Below are 19,168 nucleotides of genomic sequence, written 5' to 3'. Positions count from 1 at the left end.
GACCGAGGACGAAGATGAGGATTATCATTTTCGGAGGGTCTCATCCAGAGTGCGGCTGTTGCTGCTGGATCCAAGAACCCGAGGCCCAAGCTCCCTTATCTGGTTTTGGTGGTTTTGGAGAGGCGTCAAATTTCCCGGGGGCTCTTTTAGGTATCGGGCAAGTCGCAGACACGAAGGGCTTCTGCCACTGCTGGGGATCGGAGGCGTGTTGTTGGGTCAGCAAGATTCCATTCATTATTCCGTCAGTCGGTCAGTCAGTGATGAGTCTGACAGTCGGGTGGAATAGGGGAGAGGGGAGAGGGTATGGGAAGGCAGCATACTACATACTGAAAGGATTTCTCCGGAGTGAACAGCCATCAGCAGATGTTTTATGCTTTGCGGGTACGAGAAACGGGAGGCGTCATATTCGGAGTTCTGATGCATGGGGCATGTGAACCCATTTTAATGCACGCTGCAGAGCACTGTAGGAAGTTGGAGGATGGAGGTCGAAGAGCAAGCAACCTCTGGACTCGTTTTGACTCTTGGCTAAGTGCTGCCATCCAATAACAAGTTGGGTCTGCCTTGTGCCGTGAGGCGTTGCTGCAGTGTAGAACCAGGTGCTCGCATGACGGTGAATGGCGATCTTGCACTCCAGATGGCGAGAGATGGGGAGGATGGGCCTGGTACCTCAGAGCCTTGAAGGGGGAGCGATGATCGAAAGCAGTAAGAAGCAATACCTCGTTGACGACAGCCCGAGTCGAGAATAGATAGAGAGCCCGCTGGTGATTCATGCACCGAGTTCCAGCTGAGCGGAGAGTTGTACGAGTGTACGAGTGAGTATTCCATCCATCGATTCGATTCCCATTATTCCCATTCACAGTCGGAGTCGAGTCGGGTCAGTGCCATGCTGGTTCACGGGCAGCCATCCAGCCCTCTGTTGATCGTGGAAATTCATCTCGCGACGCACGCTAGTTTTGCCGCTAGGAGACACCCCCCTGTCTGCGTGCCTTCCATTTAAACCATCGAGCGCTCGACTCCCAATTTTTTTTTCCTTTCCTTGATCTCTCATCGTCTTCACGTTCTGACAGGATCAACCGTTTTCTTCATCCACCCTTCATCAAAGATACCCCTTTTGTAATACTGATACCCCCGTTCCTTCATCACACATCATCAACATGTCTGCCGTCGAAGCAACAAAGCCTGTTGAGGAGCCTGTTGTTGCTCCCACAGAGACCGCAACTGAAGCTCCCGTCGTGAGCGAGACTGCACCCGTCGAAGCCACCCCAGAGGTTGCTGCCACCGACGCACCAGCTGCAACAGAAACCGCCGCTGAGACTACTGAGACTGCACCCGTGAAGGAGGAGGTCAAGCCTGTCGAGGAGGGCATTCTTGGGTACAAGGGGCCCGGCCTTCTGAAGTAAGTTTATTTTACGAGAAAAACTCATTTAAACATGCCCACAATCACGGAGATCGCAACGAATGCATGCTTGAGTCAAGATTCCGCAACCACATGTTTATCATTGCACGGCTAGCTATTTTACGCGAGGCTACAAACTTTCTTCCAGCCCTGGTCGAGCTCAACCCACAAGCTGTTCAAGCTTGTCTCAAAGCAACGCTATCTTTTCTTCTAGGACTGAACAATTGCTAACAATTTTTTTCCACAGGAGCTTCATCTTCCAGAAGAAGTTTTTCTGGTTCGGAACTGAGCCCGTTGAGAGCAAGGCTTTGACCAGCTATCTCCGTGGTGAGAAGCAACAAGATCTTGCCAACAAGAACGTCGCCTGGTCCGCATCTACCGGAAAGGGTCTCCTGTACTTCAGCAAGAAGGCCACCGACAAGGCTACTCCAGCTGGCATCTTCAACCTGGTAAGATTAATCTTGCGCTAGTGTTCATTACAAACATCAGCTGACAACATGGTTTCTACAGTCCGAGGTTTCCGATATTTCCGAGGATGGTCCCGTCTCATTCGTCTTCCATCTTGGTGGACACAAGCACATCTTCGAGGCCAGCACATTGGCAGAGCGCGATAACTGGGTTTCCGTCTTGAAGGCCAAGTCTGCCGAGGCCAAGGAGCTTGCACCAACTGTCACCGAGTCCGAAGAATACAAGAAGGCTCACGCTGATCTCCTCCCCAAGGCCCCTGTTGTCGCCGCTGCTGCTACACCCAAGGAAGTCAAGGAAGAGACTAAGGCTGAGAAGGCCGAAGAAAAGAAGGAGGCTAAAGAAGAAAAGAAAGAGGAGAAGAAGGAAGTTAAGGAAGAGAAGAAGGAGGCTCGTAAGAGTCGAAGTGCATCCCGCAAGCGCACATCCATCTTCGGTAACTTCAACCTTGGTGGCAAGAAGGAGGAGAAGACCGAAGCCCCTAAGGAGGATGCCGTCGTTGCCCCAACCGAGGAGGCTACCACTGCTGCTCCTGTTGAGCCTGTTGCTGCCCCCGAGACCACCGAGGCCGCCCCTGTTGTTGCTGAGGCTACCCCAGCTTCCCCAACTGAGAAGCCAGCTCCTACCAAGCGCGGAAGCATCTTTGGAAATCTGAAGTTCGGCCAGAACAAGGAGAAGAAGACTGAGGCTGAGGCCCCAGCTGTCCCAGCCAAGGATGCTGAGCCTGTCAGCGAGACTGCTCCAGTGATTCCTGCCGTCGAGGCTTCTGAGCCACTTGCTACCTCTGTTGCCAGCCCCGCCACTGTCCCAACTGAGACCACTGAGGCTCCCGTCACCAACGGTGAGACCAAGGCTACCGAGGTCCCAACCACCAAGTCCGACAAGCGTAAGAGCTCTCTTCCATTCTTCACCAAGAAGGAGAAGGTCGCTAGCGATGAGGAGGGTGAGAAGGTTGAGAAGCCAAAGTCCCCATCTCCATTCGCCAAGCTCCGTGGCACCCTCAAGAGCAAGACCTCGCCCAAGGCCGAGAAGGCTGCTGAAAAGCCAGCCGAGCCCGCTGCTGAGGCCCCAGCTGCTTCTGAGCCAACTCCTGCCCCTGAGCCAGTCGTCTCTGAGCCAGAGCCAGTTGTTCCCACCTCCACCCCTCAGGTGACCGCCTCCGCATAAGCGCATCGCCCACACTACATCACTCTACGTCCGAATCGCGTCATTTTTCGTCACTGATGGAAACGATTTCATTATGGTCGGGAAACGGATCTCCTTGAAATACCCCAAGATTGATTGATACCACTCTCATTTTTGCATTATTCTGTTGTCTCTGTTTGTTAGTCGGTCTGCCACGCTGCATATCACCTTTGTTTGCTGCGTTTGATACCCTATACCCATCAGACTGTCTTTTTGCAATCTGCCACTAGGGCAAAACCTTCGCCGATAATACCTAATAAAAAGTCTCTTTGTGTTGTCTGCAAAAAAAAAAAACTCCTGTCTACACTTGATTGTGATTGGTGAAATTGATGATCTTTGACCTCGTCTGTAATTTTGTTTTGTCTGAGTTGAGTGAGCCCCTGCAGACTAACGTCTCATGTCCGGGCTTTGCAGGCAATCAGTACACTAAGCACTTTACCATACATAGTTCACAGTGCGTGCGTAAGAAATTTGCTTGCTCATGTCGTGTCATCTGCTTGTGAGCTGATTTGATGTGTCGGTTTTGGCTAGGAGTGTGATTCCAAACAGTCTGTTCTCAGCATTGTTAGCTGGGGATCAGAATCAGGTTATAAAATGCAAATAGTGGACTAGTAGATTTGGTCAACGAGTGACTGAAAAAAACATGGATGGATCTGGTAAGTAGTCACACGACAGTAAAGAATAATAGTGGTGTGATGCTGGTGTCAATTTTTCGATTTATGGTGAATGAGACTTTAAATGACAGTCTCTATCTAAACCTGACCCTCTATCGATTTAGTATAGGGAATAAATGGACACTGTCAAGCTCGAATCGTTTCGTACCACGAAAAGAGTAAGTGAATAAACAACGAAAAATAACAAGCAATCTTTCTTACGATCGTCTATATAAACCCCCTCTCCGAGCGCAATTTGTTCTTCAGCAGCAAAGAGCGCCACAAAGTACCCCTAACTGTGTCCTACTATGGTCCCTCACGGTACAGAGGTGGCCCGGAGAGTGTAGCCGGGAGTCTTTTCTGTGAGGACTGATGTGGTTGGAGGTGGAATAGGGATATGCTTTGTATTTTGAGTTTGGGTTGGTTGTTGTTAAGATTATGGCTTTTTGTTAATTACCGCTATTTGCTGTGGCTTTTTGTTAAATTAATTTGTTGTCAAGAAATATCTTGCTGTCATAAAATCTGAATAGGAGGAACGAAGCATGAGGGGACGAAAATGCAATCAAACTAAATGGAATACTGTCTGAGATTACTTGACGACCTTTGCATGGCACAATGTTCAACAGCGAAATAACGATTATCACAAAGAAAAGCATTAAACACAAGATTTGGAAAACTCGATATTTTCTATCTATCTAGTATGCTATGCTCGCATACAAATCTACTGTATGGGCTCCTCTATCGCATCTCTCCAAAATCAGGAAGTAAAGAAAAGGTCAGATCTATAGCAGGGGATTGGATCTATATTCGGGAACCACAACATTGTTGCCTTTCGCGGCTCCCTTCTCTGCCTCTAGGGTATTCTCCTCATCTTCTTGTTCGGCGAGGAATTTCTCTGCTTCGAGTGCTGCTATACATCCAGAGCCTATACTTTGTTAGCTTCCGTTTATTCCAGAGATTAGAAAGGGAGGCTTACCAGCACTAGTAATAGCTTGTCTGTATCTCTTATCCTGCACATCTCCGGCAGCAAAGACACCCTCCACACTGGTATAGCTTGTTCCCGGCTTCGTAATCACATATCCCTCCTCATCGGTATCCAACTGGCTCTTAAAGAGCGCCGTCGCAGGATCATGTCCAACGGCATAGAAAAGTCCATTCGCCTCAATCGTCTCTTCCTTCCCAGCCTTAACATCCTTGATAACCATATGGCTCATCAACCCTTTGTCATCACCCTTCACCTCTCCTCCCACACTGTTAAACCGAACCGTAATCTTCTTGTTGGCAAGTAACCTCTTCGCCATCGTCTTACTCGCCCTCAATACATCTCTCCTTACCAAAACCGTAACATGGCTTCCGTACTTGGTCAAGAACATAGCTTCCTCAGCCGCAGAATCTCCGCCTCCAATAACAACCAGAGGCTTGTTTCTGAAGATGGGAACAGCGCCGTCACAAACTGCACAAGCGGAAATTCCATTCTGCCAGTATTTGTCTTCACCTGGGAGGCCGAGTCTGCGAGCTGAGGCTCCGGTTGCGATTATAATAGCGTCTGCAGTGTCGGGGGCCTCGTCTTCGGACCATTCGCGCCAATATTTGAAGGGGCGGGAGGAGAGGTCGACTTTTGAGACGGTTTCGGTGACGATGTTTGTGCCGAACTTTTCGGATTGTTTGCGCATGGCGTCCTATGCAGATGTAGAGTTAGCATAAGTGCGAGGAAGGGGGAGGGAGGGAATGTACCATCAATTCAGAACCACCAATGCCATCTGGGAAACCGGGGAAGTTCTCGACATCAGTCGTTGTTGTTAATTGTCCACCGGCAGCGATACCATTTGCTAGGAAACCTTCGTAGAGCACAGCTATAACCTCATTAGCACTATTCATATCCCGTTCGCTGAGCAGACTCACGCTTCAATTCAGCTCTCGCAAGGTACACGGCGGCAGTATGAGCCGCAGGGCCTGACCCAATGACTATTGTAGAAGCACGTTAGCATATATCCTCCTTTCAAAGCATTGCTCCCGAGTCTCGAGGGCGAGGCACACTCACTGACGACCTTGCTATGCATCCTTCTCTCAGCGCTCCTAACCAGGAGACTCGCGTTACTACTCTGCTTCACCGGCTTCTGTTGTATACTCGCAGCAGCCGCAATAGAGAATCCCGAAGCACTAGCACGCAAAGTTCTTTTCAGCGTGGAGGAAAACAGCTTGAATATCTTATTTTTCGAATTGCCTTGAAATCTGAACAGCTCTTGCTTCGTCGCGGGTTCGGTGAGGTATTTGTAGTGATTCTCAGCTGAGGGAATAATTCGGATTTGGAATTGTGGCAGAGGATAGTTGCAAGGTGAAGATTCTCGTGTGGCTGTTGATTTCTAAGTTGTCTCTCGTTCTTGCCCCGCCGAAATAAGAGAATCGCGTCCAGACCGTTTCGGCTTGGTGTTCTTTGGAATCTGGATCTGTCATCAGGGGCTTGTCCCGATTTGGTCTGCCGAGGTACCCGCTGTTTGCTTTCATCTGAACTTTCCTGCAAAAGCCCTGGAACTAAGAGTATTTTCGCATTCTCTTATCTCGAAATTCAAATCAAAATTACGCAGGGATTTCATGTTCCAGTTTTTGTCTGCCTTCTTTCATCGTTATTCATTGACGGCTTTGTTGCAGCTATTTGGTGCGATCCTTCCATGGTTAACCTTGAAGTTATTGAACATCACGAAGTGCACAAACATCATGGGAAGCTTGCTAATGAGAGAACAAAGCATCTTGCATTTTACTAGAAGCTTACTCTTCAGGGTACCCAAGTCCTGTGCTTTCTAAAATGAAGTCAGCACATGGAAGTAGTTCCCTATTGTAGCTGAGATCTTTCTCTAAGTGTGCTGTTGCACAAGGCACAACTAATGCCGTGGTTCATGAACACTACCTCTGGGTTGACCTATCCAATGATCGACAAACCGTGTAATACGATTCCGAATTTACTTCTGAACCGGACTAGAAAGATTTGAGGAGCGATTCCACTTGCGACCCATCTTGACAGCGTCACGGACATTCTCTGCAGTCGTTACTGGAACAATTGATGTCCAATTGTCTGTTCGATACAGTCCACAATGAAACTTATTCTCAACCAACGAATCGACAAAGGACTTCGACATCCAAGCGCTCGCCTCCTTCTTCTCACCATCCCAAGTGATTGTGCTCCAGAGGAAAAGCCCTTTCTCTCTGAACTTCTCATATGCGGGACCCTGGAAGTCTCTGTCCACTTCATCACCCCAGCTTGGGTCAAGGAGAGCTCGAAGATCATGTTGGAGTGCAATTATGCCGAGACGGGGTACAAATCTGATATCCCAGAATCCGAGGGCGAGGTATGCTGAAGCTGCTGCGTTCTCGCGATTCTTTTCGTGACTAGGAAGATGAAATGTATAATGATAGACGTCATCATCAGCGGGAATGGCCTCGGAAGTGAGTGCAAACGGAAGAAGAGGCTCGAAGATTCGAGCAAGAGTTCCCATCTCCACTTTGAAAGGCGCGGTACAAAGCTTCTTCAACGAGTGCTCCTTCTTGACTTCTGCAATCGAGGATGGCGATGATCGAGGTGGACGACAGGTGCTTGTCACCTTGTCCTCAATGATAGCTATCAGACATTCGGAGAGCCAATGCGAAGGATAACCCAATAAGCGCAGATGTGCTATCAAACGAAAGATGATAGTCAGGGTTAGAGGAGAGTAGACAATACATTTCCAGTCATCAAGATCTAGATTGAACGGCGAAGCGAGACTGAAAAACAAGCCGTAGAACCACTTATTGAACGCGATTCGAGGTAGAAGCTCACCAAAAGGTTGGTGCAACGACGTTCCGGCTAGACGATATTTCGTGTAGTTGCCCATAGGCCAGAATGGGTCTCCCGCGAAGATGACCTTGATCTGGGTTAATTGCCTGAGCATAGTCTGATCGGCGATGAGTTGATAATGGGCAAGGAATGACTCGACACTATCCCAAGCTCCCGTGTTTCGGAGACAGTTCGATTCGACGGTACTGGACTCGAAGGGTTTAAGCAATGGTGCTGCATAGAGGAAAGTTGATAAGTGTCCGCCCATGTAATCCCTGGAGCGATGGTTCAGCAGTGGTTAACGACGAGGATGGTTTGAACTTACGGAACATTGCTCAGATGAATGCGATCATAAAGGATTGGAAAGTCTCTGGGACGACTATTGGTCGTGATTATTGAGCTTGAAGGAGAAGTGTCATCTTTGTCGTGATATAGACCAAAGCGTATGCTCTCAGCAGTGTCAACAAAATCGCCTAACATAGCTTCAACCTGGATGCGGCCTCGAAGATGCTTGATAGCATTTGCAACGTCCTGGAAGAACGGCGACAAGTAGTCATAGAGACGGCTAGGCTTTAGGGGCTGGCTTGGTAGCGTCTTGTCTTCAAAGGACTCCCTCGCCTGAAAAGGGTCGTGACCAATATCATACTCGTTCTTGTCCACGAGTGAATAATAAAACCCAACATCCACAAGAGTTGTATTAAACTTCCAATGTTGCTTGGCATGCTTCTTGAGCTCGGAAACGGTTTCTCGGGGATTGCTTTGGTATTTCTTGAGCAACTTTGACATTTCTTGATCATGAAGTTGCATGATCTTCTCAGGTGGTGTCAACATCGCTGTTGAGAAATAGAGGGACTTGTCTTGCTCGCAACCTGTAGGTAGTGGAGGTGCCATCCCTTGTAACATGTCCTTGAACTGGCCCAGTTGTTTAGTCACTTTGTTGATAACTTGAGTAACAGTAAAGACCTGCAATGCTTCACCTTTCCACTGCTTTAAGATCTAAGTTTTGTTAGCCTACGATTATGGAGCTTCTAAGCCAAACCTGTAGCCAATGGAAGTTTCACCAACTTACCCGAAGATACTTAGGAATGTCCTGCTCGTGGAGGTACAACCACTTCAGAGGCTGTGATCCCGACTCCAGTGCTTGGATCGCTTTGTCAATCATCCTATCAAAGTATAGAAAGGCACAATGAGGCATCAAGGTTGCTATGTAGATGTAGAATATAGTACTCAGCGTCTCCAAAGCCTCATCGGACTTGGGCTCCTGTCCGGAAAATTCGTCAAGCATCATAAAAAGGATCATGTCTCTGGTAATAGCACATGTGTTGATATCAACAATGGTAAAATGGTAAGACTTCTTCTGAGAATGGGGTCGGCGGTCATACTCGGCAACATCGATGATCGTCCTGAGTAGATTCCTTGCATCGCCGATACCTCCAAAGAACATAGAAACGACCTTCTCTGAAGAGGCATGTTTGGGAATGGTGTCATCGAAAAGAGAAGTGCTCTCGTCGTGGCCTGAACCTATTTAGCTTCCATGCATGTCTCGACACTGCAATGGGGTGTCTTCGTCCTGAAGCAGTCTACTAAATGCATGGAAATTACTGCGAAACCTACCAATAGGAAAGAACTCCGCAGTAGAGGAGCTATACTTTCGTTAACTTAATTGACAGATATCAAGGAGCAGTCCGTACGTGAAGGGACGGTAGCGGGGTACATCCTCAAGCAATCGAACCCTCCGTTCAACCTGGTCATCTTCTCCCGACTGAAAGCTATGCGCCTTTGCTTTCGTGATACGCTGCTTCAACTTCTCCAGAGCAGCAGCAGATGGCTGCTCGATTGCACTTAATATGGACAACGCCTTTCAGCAGTCTCAACACATTTCTTGTATTCGCCAAGCTCGTATTGTGCCGCAGATAGGTTTCCCAATGCAGCTGAATTACTGGGCTCAAGGTTGAAGGCTCGCTGATACAACTCGATCGCTTGGAGCAGTGGTAAGCAGTGGGAACAACTCAAGAGGGAATTCTCTCAATCTAGTAAAACGGCGTAGAGTCCTATGGAAACATGTGGGTCGACATACCTTTTAGGAGATTTCCCGACTTGTAGAATGTGTTTCCTTTGGCTCGAAGCGAGTCCGCTTCGGACACAGAAGCCATGATCACCAGAATACCCGAGCCAAAAGCCGACTGTTGACCGCAGAAATAAAGTTCATAATTTTAGGAGCATGAGAAAAGAGATGCACTGACTCCGACTAGATGTTGGAAACGCGTTTAGCGTGTCCTTAGCGTGTTTGATGTGACAGGGTCTCACATGATATGTGATGAATGGAAAATCTGACAGACAAACAAGTTCTACCCCCTTGCTCTTTGAGGTATGGAGAAGGGAAAAGAGGGGTGTCGACTGCGCATCTAATTGACCGATGGCCGAAAATTCAGTTCATGTCTTTGTTGGAGGTGGAACATAGTCCTCCTCTTCATCCTTTTTGATCATCTGCCAGCTCTTTGCCTTTTCATGACTCCTTGGCCAATACTTGATCTTCTTTTCATCGCCGTCTCTTTCGACTGATACCTCCATTTCCGCGTCGAAATGATCTACGCACTTCCATTGATGTGAACTCCACAGGAGCTTGTCCCCTTCTCTTAGTCCTGCTTCCTCCGCTCGACTCCCGCTCTTCAAGTCCATCACGATACCATATTCAAAGCTCTTTCTGTCCATACCAAAATCAAGGAACTCCTGATCAACTTGTTTCAGATAATGTGTCCCTGGACCACGTACATGATACAAATCTACTTCGAGAAGTGCTGGCCGTCCAGCGATAAAATCGTCGTACCGCCGCGTAAGCTCATCGCCCATAAGTGGCTCTAACATTCCCATCCACTGCTCAATCCCATGCGGCTTCCCGTCCCCTCGCATCTTCGACAGTGGTCTCATGCCTAGATCTTCGATCGGTCTGACAAGCTTGGACATTCTCCTTGCTTTCAGGTCCGTTCCCACGACAAACGACCAAGCTCGTGCTTCCAATTGTTCCCTTGCGTAAGCATTTGTCGGGACTAATTTGAGTAGTTCGTCAAGAGGAAGATTGATCAGAGGTGATGTATAGTACCGAAGACAGAGCGTGCTCATTGTCCATTGAAAGTAGTGGCCTGTTCGGAAGCCGTTACGGAAAGGCATGTAAATGGATAGGCAGTTCTTGATGCCTTCATAGAGCCAGTCCACGTCCTTTGCTGCCACAGAAGGGCCAACGTAAAGATGAGATATCTCGTAGGACATGCGACGGACCAGATCATAGTCCTCGGCCTGAGAAATTTGGTCGTCGTAAGCGAATATGTGACTTCGGAGGAAAGATGTTCCTCCAGACGATTTTGATTTTCCTGTATTGAGAACAAAGCTGCGATATGGGTTGTCTGCTGAAGAAGATTCCTCGAAGAACGCCGTAACTTTGAGGAAGAAGGCATGATGTATGTCTTTGATTACTTCTAGGTTTGGTGGCAGGTCTCCAAACCAGTAGTATCCATAGGAGTCCGAGGTGCTCCCAATTGCTGGAGATGGCGGATTGCTGTGAATAGCGCCAACCATATAAACTGATTCGGTCAATATTGAGGATGGTCCAACCCTTCCAACAGGAGCTGGTCCTTCTCCAAAAGTCCATAATGCACGAGTACCAGCAGGCGCTTGACTGAGGTCCCATTCGACAATGTTGCGATATATTTGATCGCCTGGAGGCGTTGGAAGAAATGCGAGTCCAGAACCTATCAATCCTCTTTGGTCTGTATAAAGACCAGTGGCTTTTGAAATCGTACTTGATCCTGTATCAGATACAGGCAAGGTACGGTATTTCAACGTAACGTCTCCCGACGTGCTTCTACCCACAAGCCAGCTGATGGTAGAATCTTGAGTGGAGATTTTTGTCTGCAAAGAAAGCGCTCCTGCTTGGTCGGAGGCTTCGATTTGACCACGTGGGATAAAGCTTTGATTAACAGTAGTCCTTGATGTGACGAGAACAGAACCTTCCTCAACTCGAGCTGATCCTATGGTCAGAACAATCCTCAACCCAGCAATTGCTTGAGACACGCCAAACCGTGGCACAAGCAGTACTTTGATAGTCGGGTTGCTATCACTGGCCATTTTGTCTGCTTAGCATAAGAGCACAAGCTTTGAAGCAAAGCATATGTTGCAATATTTGTCGAAAGGAATGAAATCAGGGTTCAACATAAAACAAAGTCTGAGAACAGCCCAACTGCACTGTGCCTCAAAAGCCGCCGAGAGAGGTTACTTAACCAGAAGTAACGAGCAGAAGGAGAGATAAGAAGCAATACTATTGTCTAAAGCGCGATGTCGACTTGAAGTGGGATATGGTGAATGAGTGTGCAAGTCGAGGGTCAAGATTGGTTGAAGTCACGAAGGTCGGCCGCCCTTCCGAGCTTCCCCGCATTGGTGCTCCAATTCCGGGCTTCTTCCTTCGAACATGCGAACCGGCGTACCACCAACAACTGTATTGTTCTCGACACGGCTACCGACATGTCTGCAGACGATCAAGCTTTCTTAGATATTGTAAGACCATGAATTACTTTGCAGATACCATAATTAACACTCGAACAGCTCTCCTCGGTTCCCAACGATGTCAAGAGGTACTCATCAGATGTTGCTGATTATGTCGACAAGCATCTCGAAAAAGTCTCGAACACGTTGAGAGACGCTCTATCCTCTTCGAAATGGATTCCCGAATCTGCGCGACCAAAACCACCTCCGCCGCCACCGAGGAGATTCGAAATGTCTGTTTCTCCGTCACTACTTGTGAAGCTTCAAAGTTGGGTACTCAATCATAAAATCTTGACTACCTTCATTGTTCTTGCCATCGGAGGCGTCACATATAAAGTCATAAGGAGGAAGGTCAACCGGAAGAAACGCAGAGCCAAGCGCGCGAGCAATGGAGCGAGACTTGAGGTTGTGGTGATTGCTGGGTCTCCTTCTGAGCCTATCACTCGGTCCATCTCCCTGGATTTGGAAAGAAGAGGCTTCATTGTCTATATTGTGTGCAACACTATCGAGGAAGAAGTTCTAGTTCAAAATGAATCCAGACCGGATATCAAGCCGTTGATGCTTGATATCGTGGATGTACGTTTATCCATCCCTTTATTCGGATCATCTAACATCTTTACAGCCCGAAAGCGCCCGAGCTTCAATCGAGCGCTTTACAATTCACCTACAATCACCTCATGCCGCTTTCCAAGGTGCCAAACCACACCATCTATCCCTCTGCTCACTGATCCTCATCCCATCACCATCCTACCCTTCCTCACCAATCGCCACACTGTCCCCCTCAACACTCTCGGATCTCCTCAATACTCGACTCTTAACACCAATCCTAACAACACAAACCTTCCTCCCACTCCTCCAATCTTCGCCTCTACAACACCCATACCTCCACACTCAACCAAAATCTCAGCAAGCCAAGAAACCTTCAGTCCTCCTTTTAACACCAAGCATAATCTCTTCCCTCTCGCCCTCCTTCCACCTCCCGGAGTCCCTAATATCAACCGCCCTAACAACCTTCACTCAAACTCTAACTTCCGAACTCCTCCCTCTTGACATCCCAGTCACACACCTGCAACTCGGCTCCTTTGACGTCTCTTCCTTCTCACCACACAACAAAGCCCTCGTCCCCACTACACAATCCCAGCGCGCCGAGACCTTAAAGTGGGATGAAGGCACCCGACAAGCTTACGCCCGAAACTTCGTTGCTGTAAGTAGCAAGGGAGCTGGCGGCGTAGGAGCTATCGGGAAAGGAAGTTCGCTGAGAGAACTCAACAACGCGGTATTCGACGCTATGACTTCAGGAAAGGCCGGGACGGTTAGAGTTGGTATGGGAAGTAGAACTTACGGGTTTGTGGGATGCTGGGTGCCACGAGGATTAGTGGGATGGATGATGGGCGTTAGGAAAGTAGGACAGAATAAGAGCGAGTTTGGACGGGGCGGTGATAGTTTGGTGCCGAGTAGGAGTACGAGTCCTGGGAGTGCGAGCACGGGGAACGTGCATGGTTTGAGGGAGAGCGAGTATATTTCCGTGTATCAGGAGGATGGCAATCATCCGTTGCCTGAGGGCGAGTTTCCTGAGGGTCACGCTGGAAGCTATGGTCATGATCACTAGATTGATGCACGGCTGAGGGCTGCTGGAGTTTGGGGATTTGGTCGAGGCGTAGAGTATGGAATTTGGGTAGACGCATAGGATGGAAATCTCCAATCAAGGAATAGGCATGGACGTAGTATCAAACTTCACTTCACTTTAGTCAATGAGATAGAAAATGCCTCACTCTACCAAAATCGCAAGTTGAAATTCTGCACCTGAAATTCCTAAGTTTCATAATCGTCATCGTTTCCAAATCATCGAAACGAAACCAAACACTCTCACGGGTGCTCGGTCCGCTTCCCTTGCTAGTCAGCCCTATGTGTCCTCCCCCCTATTCTTGGCCTCGCTTCAATTCCTCATTTCATCTCAACATCAAACCACCACAATGCCTTCCCAACATTCAGCGTTTTCCTTTCCAGTCCGTCCCAAAGCACATTCAGAACATCCCGTGTCCCCGAGGCTGGGGAACAAAGCGTTTCATGCGCGCTCGTTCTCACTATGCGTACCTGATTCTCGCAATCATGCCATTTCGTTCCGTTCCGTTTTTCTCTGTGCCGCATGGCTTTCTTTTCCCATGAATTGAAATATTCGGCCCGTTAGATGATCAGCCGTGATACCTCCCCCTTCGGTTCTCTCGCCCGCCACGATTCCGTCCACCACCGTAGCCACCCCCTCCGTGCCATCGTCCTCGTCCTCTACCTCCTCTCTCCCCTCCCCCGTCTCGATCACCGCCTCCACCCCATTTCTCGCGCTCTTCTTCTTCTTGTCTCTGTAGTCTTTCTGCGGCTCGAACTTGTTCTTCTAACAACTCTTCTGGGTCCTTCTCGATTTTTACGGTTGGCTGGGGAAGGTCTTTTGGCCAACGAGGATGCGCATTCTTGCATGTCTTGCCGTCGGGACAGAATCCTGCGAGGTAGAAGAGGCAGAGGTCTTTTCTGATGTGTCGTTGTGCACAGGAAGGGCCAAGAGGACAAAATCCTTTCTCGTAGTGTGGGCAGGGAGGCAGTTTGGATGAGGGGTCAAGGTGGAGGTATAGACATTCATCTGTAGCTTAATGTTAGCATGTATTCATCTTCTTGGAGGGAAGAACATACCTCCATTAGAGCAATATCCATTCTTGACGAAGAAGTTACATTCCGGCATTTTCCGTAGATTATACTCATGAAGAAACTCGCAACTCTCGCCCTTCTTGCATAATCCTCTTAGCCAATGCTTGCAGACTAGATTTCCGAAATTCGAAGAGCTGTTCGCAGATGTGTGTCTGTCTGGACACGCCGTCCCGAGCGGACAGTGGCCTTGCAGGTAAGCTTTGCATACCGGACGGTCTGGAGCGATGCCATGACGGTATGTCTGTAGGAGGAATGGAGAGAATCCGAATTTGTATTGAGGAGCTTGATGCTCGAGGATCTGCCGCGCGAGGTCTTTGGGACCTGGACCTAGAGAGAATACGCCTGCAGACATTGGGGGCGGCGGGTGGAAGGAGATGTTTCCTTATGTTTGTTTCGTGGCTCTAGATCTAGATCGCGCCCTGAATGGAAACGAAGCCCTAATTCAGGCCTGCAGCGCGAATACGAATGAGGTCCGGTTTCCGAGGGGCTGTTCTCAAAAGCGTATCCCGTCGTTGTAATGCTTGGTTGAGGCGCAGATGTGGATGAAATATGCAGTGTGCTGGTAGCTGCAGCTCGAGGTCCAGAAATTGAGGGGTGCTTCAGAGACGGGCAGTAGAGCTTGGGGGTTTGTGCAAAACTGCTCAAGATTGCTTGTACCAATGTACCTGATATCGACTATCAATGGTAGAAATTCTTTAAAGCTAATCTTGAGCTGCAGTCATGAGGCGTTTTGAACGTTGAAGTTGAGATTCTCGGTACCGATTTCAAAATAATCAATTGACAGCCTTGTCGTAGTTCTAAAAGCTTACTAATGCTGTGAGGAAGGGGCACTCAACACCAGAACCTTCCTGGCATCACCATAGTCTGATATATGTTATGTGATGGATATCGATGCTCCAAATCCAGTCATTGGGGTAGTATTGAACATCCAAATTCACATCCCCAGACTCTCCCGCCCAACGATCGAGATCAAGGATGCATACCAATCATCCAGCGACAAAGTTCCGATGACAGGGCTTTAATGGACGCACCAAGTGAGATCCTTGGCTGCAGGAAGCAGGGGCAGCCATGAACAAAACGACCACCACCAGGACGAGGACGAGCATTGAATCAACAATCGTTCATTGCTGCCAGCGTGTCGACGACGAGAGAGCGGTCACGAGTGAATACGACCGACCCACGGCTCTCGACCACTCTACGAGTACAGTACTGATCCTCCCTAGTCTTACATATATCCCCCCCTGGACTTACCGAGCAGCCGTACATACAGGTGAGGACTCTCAACAGCGTCGGAGCTGCATCAAAATCTCCTAGCTTGCCTTTCGATATTTTGACTTCGAATGACTCGAACATCTAGCAAATCGCTTTGTGACCCTGGATTTGGCATGATCTTCGAAATCAAACTGCGCGGGTTCACTCATCGTGTCAAGCCACACGAGTATCTGTGCACTCAATGCCTTCAGGTCCCAACAGGATCATTATCGTCTGTGCAAAGCGAAGCAACTGCAAAAGACTAGAGAAATGACTTTGTGGGCCGCTGTTCCTGCGAGTCACTCGAATATGCACGTCAAAAGGTACCTAGGTAATGGTTCGGCCTGGTAGGCATTGCGGTGAGAGGGGCTCCAAAACCACAGCGGGGCGAAACCGCAGCAGCTCCATGTTCCACTTACAGTACGATCCAGCAGCAGTTGCAGTGGGAGACCTCAAGGCGCTTCTCATTATCTTCAAATGTGCCACATGTCAAATCCTTCAGACCCACGGCTAGCATCAAATCTTCCGTAATGCATTGCAGTAGTACTGTAGCTGGACAGTTGTGGGGGGTTCCTTATTTCAGACGGGCTGTCAGATATCGCTGGCCTCAGCAAAAAAAGGACGAGACGTCTGCAGGCTTCGACGAGCGAGTCAGCACGTCAAGAGGAAGTTCACGATGCATCCATGAAGAATGAAGGCTCGTCTCTCAATCCACCTTTAGCCGACGAGAAGCCACTGCATGAACAATGCTCATAAAACTAGAAGAACTAATGCAGGTTGCTACCCAGACAGACACAGACACAGACTCAGACGTAGCTTTCCTCGTTGGCTCGGAGACGCAGCAGCGGCAGCAGCCACAGCTTCACCACCTCTTCGGTCCTCCCATGTCCATGTCCGTGTCCTCAATCATATTCATATCCATGCCCATGCTACTACGCCCCAGGTGATAATTGAAGACTCTTCAAGGAAAGCCACAACAGAGAGTGCTGGATTGCCTCCCTGCATTGAAAATCCACATCCTTAGCCCAGGCACATTATATGCAACCAGAGAAGAATCCGGCATTCTGATTGGTCCGCCTCGGATCTTCCCTAGCAGTTGACCGTCTGTTCTGAACTTCTATGGAATCCTCTTGTCGACTCTCCACACCACTTCGGTTGATCCACCAGCTCCATATTACCAGTAAAAGCTGCCACACCTTGACATCCTGGTCATCCTGGGAGAGATCTTCGCCGTTAACTTGGCGGTGACGATGCGGCCCGTTGATTCATCAGTTTGTCCGTCAAGTCCGTTTATATAGGTCTGTCTGATTTGGGCTCCCTTTCGTATGCGGCGACCCCTTCTTCGGGACGCATCATGTTGTTCGCACCCTCCTGTTGAACATTGCATTTGGCGGAAAGCGAACAACCACTCCTGTCCCTACCGACTAAGAGAGAAAGAGCTGAAGACTACAAGGCATAGTTTAATGTCCTTATTTGGAAAATTGAATAAAGTACCATGCGAATATACATCTTCTCGTCCCCTTTTCTTCGACTCGGTCATCAAAGTAAGATAGGTGTACTTCGGATTCGGCGGACCTTCACTTCTAATCCATAAGATGGCAAACTACTATGGTCCAGTTCCGCCACCAATACCGTATGGCTCAAGACCTTCCGGTATAACGCCACCTCGAAGACCATCTCAGCCATCAGTTGAAGCAAGTATCTCTGATCTGACTCGGAAGAACGCTGTCTACTTTCCAAACTATCGAGTCTATCGAGGAGAGACACCAGCGACGTTGAACTACAACTGCATCAGCCATGTCTTCTATGCTTTTGCCCATGTTGCAACAGATGGTGGCGTCTTTGTAAGATCATTTACATCTGCTTAGACTCCCAACTAACATCGCGATAGCTGAGTGACGAATGGGCTGATGCTCAGATGCCAGTCGACGGAGCCACAGGATGCTTGGGATCTTTCATGCGCCTAAAGCAGGAACATGGCTACTTGAAGTTGATCTTGTCTATCGGTGGAGGAGCTGCGAGCCAGAACTTTGCAAGCATCGCGGCGAGCGCTGCTACTCGGGACAACTTTGGAAGATCTGCAAGAGGTCTGGTAGAAGCATCAGGATTCGATGGAATCGACAGTAAGCTCTCTCCTCACGGAGTTGCAATTGGAGCTGACATTCTTAGTTGACTGGGAACACCCTTCCGACCCAGAACAAGGCAGGAACTTTCTAGCGTTGCTCGCTGCCATCAGACTTCACTTGCCAGACGACCGATATCTCCTCACAGCAGCACTGCCAGCTGGACAATGGGCACTTCAGAACATCGATCTCTACAAAGCACAAGACTACCTCGACCTAATCAACCTCATGGCCTACGACTTTGCAGGTGCGTGGTCTCCCAAAGCTGGTCATCACGCCCAGCTATTCCCAGGCAGTCCCGAGGAGCCATCGGGATCCGCTGCTGTTGACTATGTTATCTCGACTGGGTTTCCAGCATCCAAGATACTACTAGGTGTTCCCGTCTATGGCAGATCATTTCTCGGTGCCAGTGGTCCTGGGCGGTCCTTCAAAGGGAATGGTGGTGATGAAGGAACCTTCGAATACAAGCAACTACCTCGCAACGGTGCCGAAGAGATCGTAAACACAAGGGTCGTGGCTGCATTCTGCACAGGCGGTGATGGTGGATTTGTAACTTACGATAACCCAGAGACAGTGAAGCTCAAAGCGAACTTTTGCAAAGAGAAGGGGCTTGGGGTAAGCGCTATATTGTATGATCTGCAAACAGGTCTCATGCTGACGATTCGACAGGGTCTCTTCTACTGGACTGGCACAGCAGATGCGCCTCCTGGTCCTCGAAGCTTGATATCAACAGGATTCAAAGCACTTCACGCTTCATGAAAGTGACGACTTGACGGCCTTTGTACTTGTACGAAGCGAAGACTTGGCGGCTGGAACATGGCATTGTGTTTGACGATTGGGAGGCATTACTTATTGAATTTTTCTTTAACGAGAGCATGAGGATACGATGAATGATCATGAGCACACGTCGTTGATTTTAAGTTTATAGGATGCTCTTAACATATGAAATATGAACATCAAACGTTCTATGCACTGTTGATGGATCTGGAATGGTTACGTGCTGTTCTATAGCCAGGTATTTCTTCTTTCGATGCTTGCCTCGGTAAGCCATTCG

At 48.8% G+C, this 19,168-nt stretch overlaps 9 protein-coding genes across 9 annotated transcripts; 4 read left to right on the top strand and 5 right to left on the bottom strand.

Annotated features, from left to right (window-relative positions):
- Nucleotides 1-1,638: 1,638 nt before the first annotated feature.
- On the top strand, nt 1,639-3,028 carry LY89DRAFT_572608 (uncharacterized protein; the record flags this gene model as incomplete). The annotated part of the gene is made up of 2 exons (XM_018208648.1): nt 1,639-1,845; nt 1,907-3,028. Coding segments are annotated over 2 exons (1,329 nt in total), but the record flags the coding sequence as incomplete, so codon positions are not given.
- A 1,347-nt stretch (nt 3,029-4,375) lies between these two features.
- Nucleotides 4,376-6,105, bottom strand: LY89DRAFT_634440 (putative thioredoxin reductase). Its single transcript, XM_018211387.1, has 5 exons — nt 5,741-6,105; nt 5,602-5,664; nt 5,434-5,552; nt 4,676-5,378; nt 4,376-4,624 (listed from the first exon to the last, which is right to left on the bottom strand). The coding sequence occupies exons 1-5, from the start codon at nt 5,757-5,759 to the stop codon at nt 4,482-4,484; spliced, it is 1,047 nt and encodes a 348-aa protein (XP_018078722.1). The 5' UTR covers nt 5,760-6,105; the 3' UTR covers nt 4,376-4,481.
- Nucleotides 6,106-6,252: 147 nt separating this feature from the next.
- Nucleotides 6,253-6,644, top strand: LY89DRAFT_19567 (uncharacterized protein). The gene has a single exon (XM_018205738.1). It carries the CDS (start codon nt 6,292-6,294, stop codon nt 6,499-6,501), a length of 210 nt encoding a protein of 69 aa, XP_018078721.1. The 5' UTR covers nt 6,253-6,291; the 3' UTR covers nt 6,502-6,644.
- On the bottom strand, nt 6,579-9,026 carry LY89DRAFT_19491 (uncharacterized protein). Its single transcript, XM_018205731.1, has 3 exons — nt 8,577-9,026; nt 7,833-8,503; nt 6,579-7,782 (listed from the first exon to the last, which is right to left on the bottom strand). The coding sequence occupies exons 1-3, from the start codon at nt 8,949-8,951 to the stop codon at nt 6,657-6,659; spliced, it is 2,172 nt and encodes a 723-aa protein (XP_018078720.1). The 5' UTR covers nt 8,952-9,026; the 3' UTR covers nt 6,579-6,656.
- Nucleotides 9,027-9,165: 139 nt separating this feature from the next.
- LY89DRAFT_679522 (uncharacterized protein) lies at nt 9,166-9,824 on the bottom strand. Its single transcript, XM_018213887.1, has 2 exons — nt 9,585-9,824; nt 9,166-9,486 (listed from the first exon to the last, which is right to left on the bottom strand). The coding sequence occupies exons 1-2, from the start codon at nt 9,658-9,660 to the stop codon at nt 9,350-9,352; spliced, it is 213 nt and encodes a 70-aa protein (XP_018078719.1). The 5' UTR covers nt 9,661-9,824; the 3' UTR covers nt 9,166-9,349.
- LY89DRAFT_19463 (uncharacterized protein) lies at nt 9,471-11,742 on the bottom strand. The gene is made up of 2 exons (XM_018205729.1): nt 9,585-11,742; nt 9,471-9,486 (listed from the first exon to the last, which is right to left on the bottom strand). The coding sequence occupies exon 1, from the start codon at nt 11,627-11,629 to the stop codon at nt 9,941-9,943; it is 1,689 nt and encodes a 562-aa protein (XP_018078718.1). The 5' UTR covers nt 11,630-11,742; the 3' UTR covers nt 9,471-9,486; nt 9,585-9,940.
- A 280-nt stretch (nt 11,743-12,022) lies between these two features.
- Nucleotides 12,023-13,821, top strand: LY89DRAFT_776492 (DUF1776-domain-containing protein; the record flags this gene model as incomplete). Its single annotated transcript, XM_018222051.1, has 3 exons — nt 12,023-12,055; nt 12,104-12,619; nt 12,666-13,821. 3 exons carry the CDS (start codon nt 12,023-12,025, stop codon nt 13,650-13,652), a joined length of 1,536 nt encoding a protein of 511 aa, XP_018078717.1. The 3' UTR covers nt 13,653-13,821.
- Nucleotides 13,822-14,222: 401 nt separating this feature from the next.
- LY89DRAFT_19560 (uncharacterized protein) lies at nt 14,223-15,450 on the bottom strand. Its single transcript, XM_018205737.1, has 2 exons — nt 14,726-15,450; nt 14,223-14,675 (listed from the first exon to the last, which is right to left on the bottom strand). The coding sequence occupies exons 1-2, from the start codon at nt 15,090-15,092 to the stop codon at nt 14,236-14,238; spliced, it is 807 nt and encodes a 268-aa protein (XP_018078716.1). The 5' UTR covers nt 15,093-15,450; the 3' UTR covers nt 14,223-14,235.
- A 2,136-nt stretch (nt 15,451-17,586) lies between these two features.
- On the top strand, nt 17,587-18,873 carry LY89DRAFT_693065 (chitinase; the record flags this gene model as incomplete). The annotated part of the gene is made up of 4 exons (XM_018216617.1): nt 17,587-17,835; nt 17,883-18,114; nt 18,161-18,729; nt 18,784-18,873. The coding sequence occupies 4 exons, from the start codon at nt 17,587-17,589 to the stop codon at nt 18,871-18,873; spliced, it is 1,140 nt and encodes a 379-aa protein (XP_018078715.1).
- Nucleotides 18,874-19,168: the final 295 nt, after the last annotated feature.

This window comes from Mollisia scopiformis (assembly GCF_001500285.1).
Source record: "Mollisia scopiformis unplaced genomic scaffold LY89scaffold_1, whole genome shotgun sequence".
In the NCBI taxonomy this organism is placed as follows: Eukaryota; Fungi; Ascomycota; class Leotiomycetes; order Helotiales; family Mollisiaceae; genus Mollisia; species Mollisia scopiformis.
The sequence above is the reverse complement of the archived record's forward strand: the minus strand, read 5'-3'. Positions and strand labels throughout refer to the sequence as shown.

Bases quoted from the DNA above. Each gene is read 5' to 3' on its own strand.
- LY89DRAFT_634440 (XM_018211387.1), bottom strand. The intron at 5,553-5,601 runs GTGAGTCTGCTC...ATGAGGTTATAG, and splicing joins TGCGAGAGCTGAATTGAAGC to CTGTGCTCTACGAAGGTTTC. The intron at 4,625-4,675 runs GTAAGCCTCCCT...AACAAAGTATAG, and splicing joins ACAAGCTATTACTAGTGCTG to GCTCTGGATGTATAGCAGCA.
- LY89DRAFT_679522 (XM_018213887.1), bottom strand. From the start codon at position 9,660: ATGGCTTCTGTGTCCGAAGCGGACTCGCTTCGAGCCAAAGGAAACACA. The intron at 9,487-9,584 runs GTATGTCGACCC...CACTGCTCCAAG, and splicing joins GTCGGGAAATCTCCTAAAAG to CGATCGAGTTGTATCAGCGA.
- LY89DRAFT_19491 (XM_018205731.1), bottom strand. From the start codon at position 8,951: ATGTTCTTTGGAGGTATCGGCGATGCAAGGAATCTACTCAGGACGATC. The intron at 8,504-8,576 runs GTAAGTTGGTGA...AACAAAACTTAG, and splicing joins ACATTCCTAAGTATCTTCGG to ATCTTAAAGCAGTGGAAAGG. The intron at 7,783-7,832 runs GTAAGTTCAAAC...CCATCGCTCCAG, and splicing joins ATTCATCTGAGCAATGTTCC to GGATTACATGGGCGGACACT.
- LY89DRAFT_19567 (XM_018205738.1), top strand. From the start codon at position 6,292: ATGTTCCAGTTTTTGTCTGCCTTCTTTCATCGTTATTCATTGACGGCT.
- LY89DRAFT_19463 (XM_018205729.1), bottom strand. From the start codon at position 11,629: ATGGCCAGTGATAGCAACCCGACTATCAAAGTACTGCTTGTGCCACGG.
- LY89DRAFT_19560 (XM_018205737.1), bottom strand. From the start codon at position 15,092: ATGTCTGCAGGCGTATTCTCTCTAGGTCCAGGTCCCAAAGACCTCGCG. The intron at 14,676-14,725 runs GTATGTTCTTCC...ATTAAGCTACAG, and splicing joins TGGATATTGCTCTAATGGAG to ATGAATGTCTATACCTCCAC.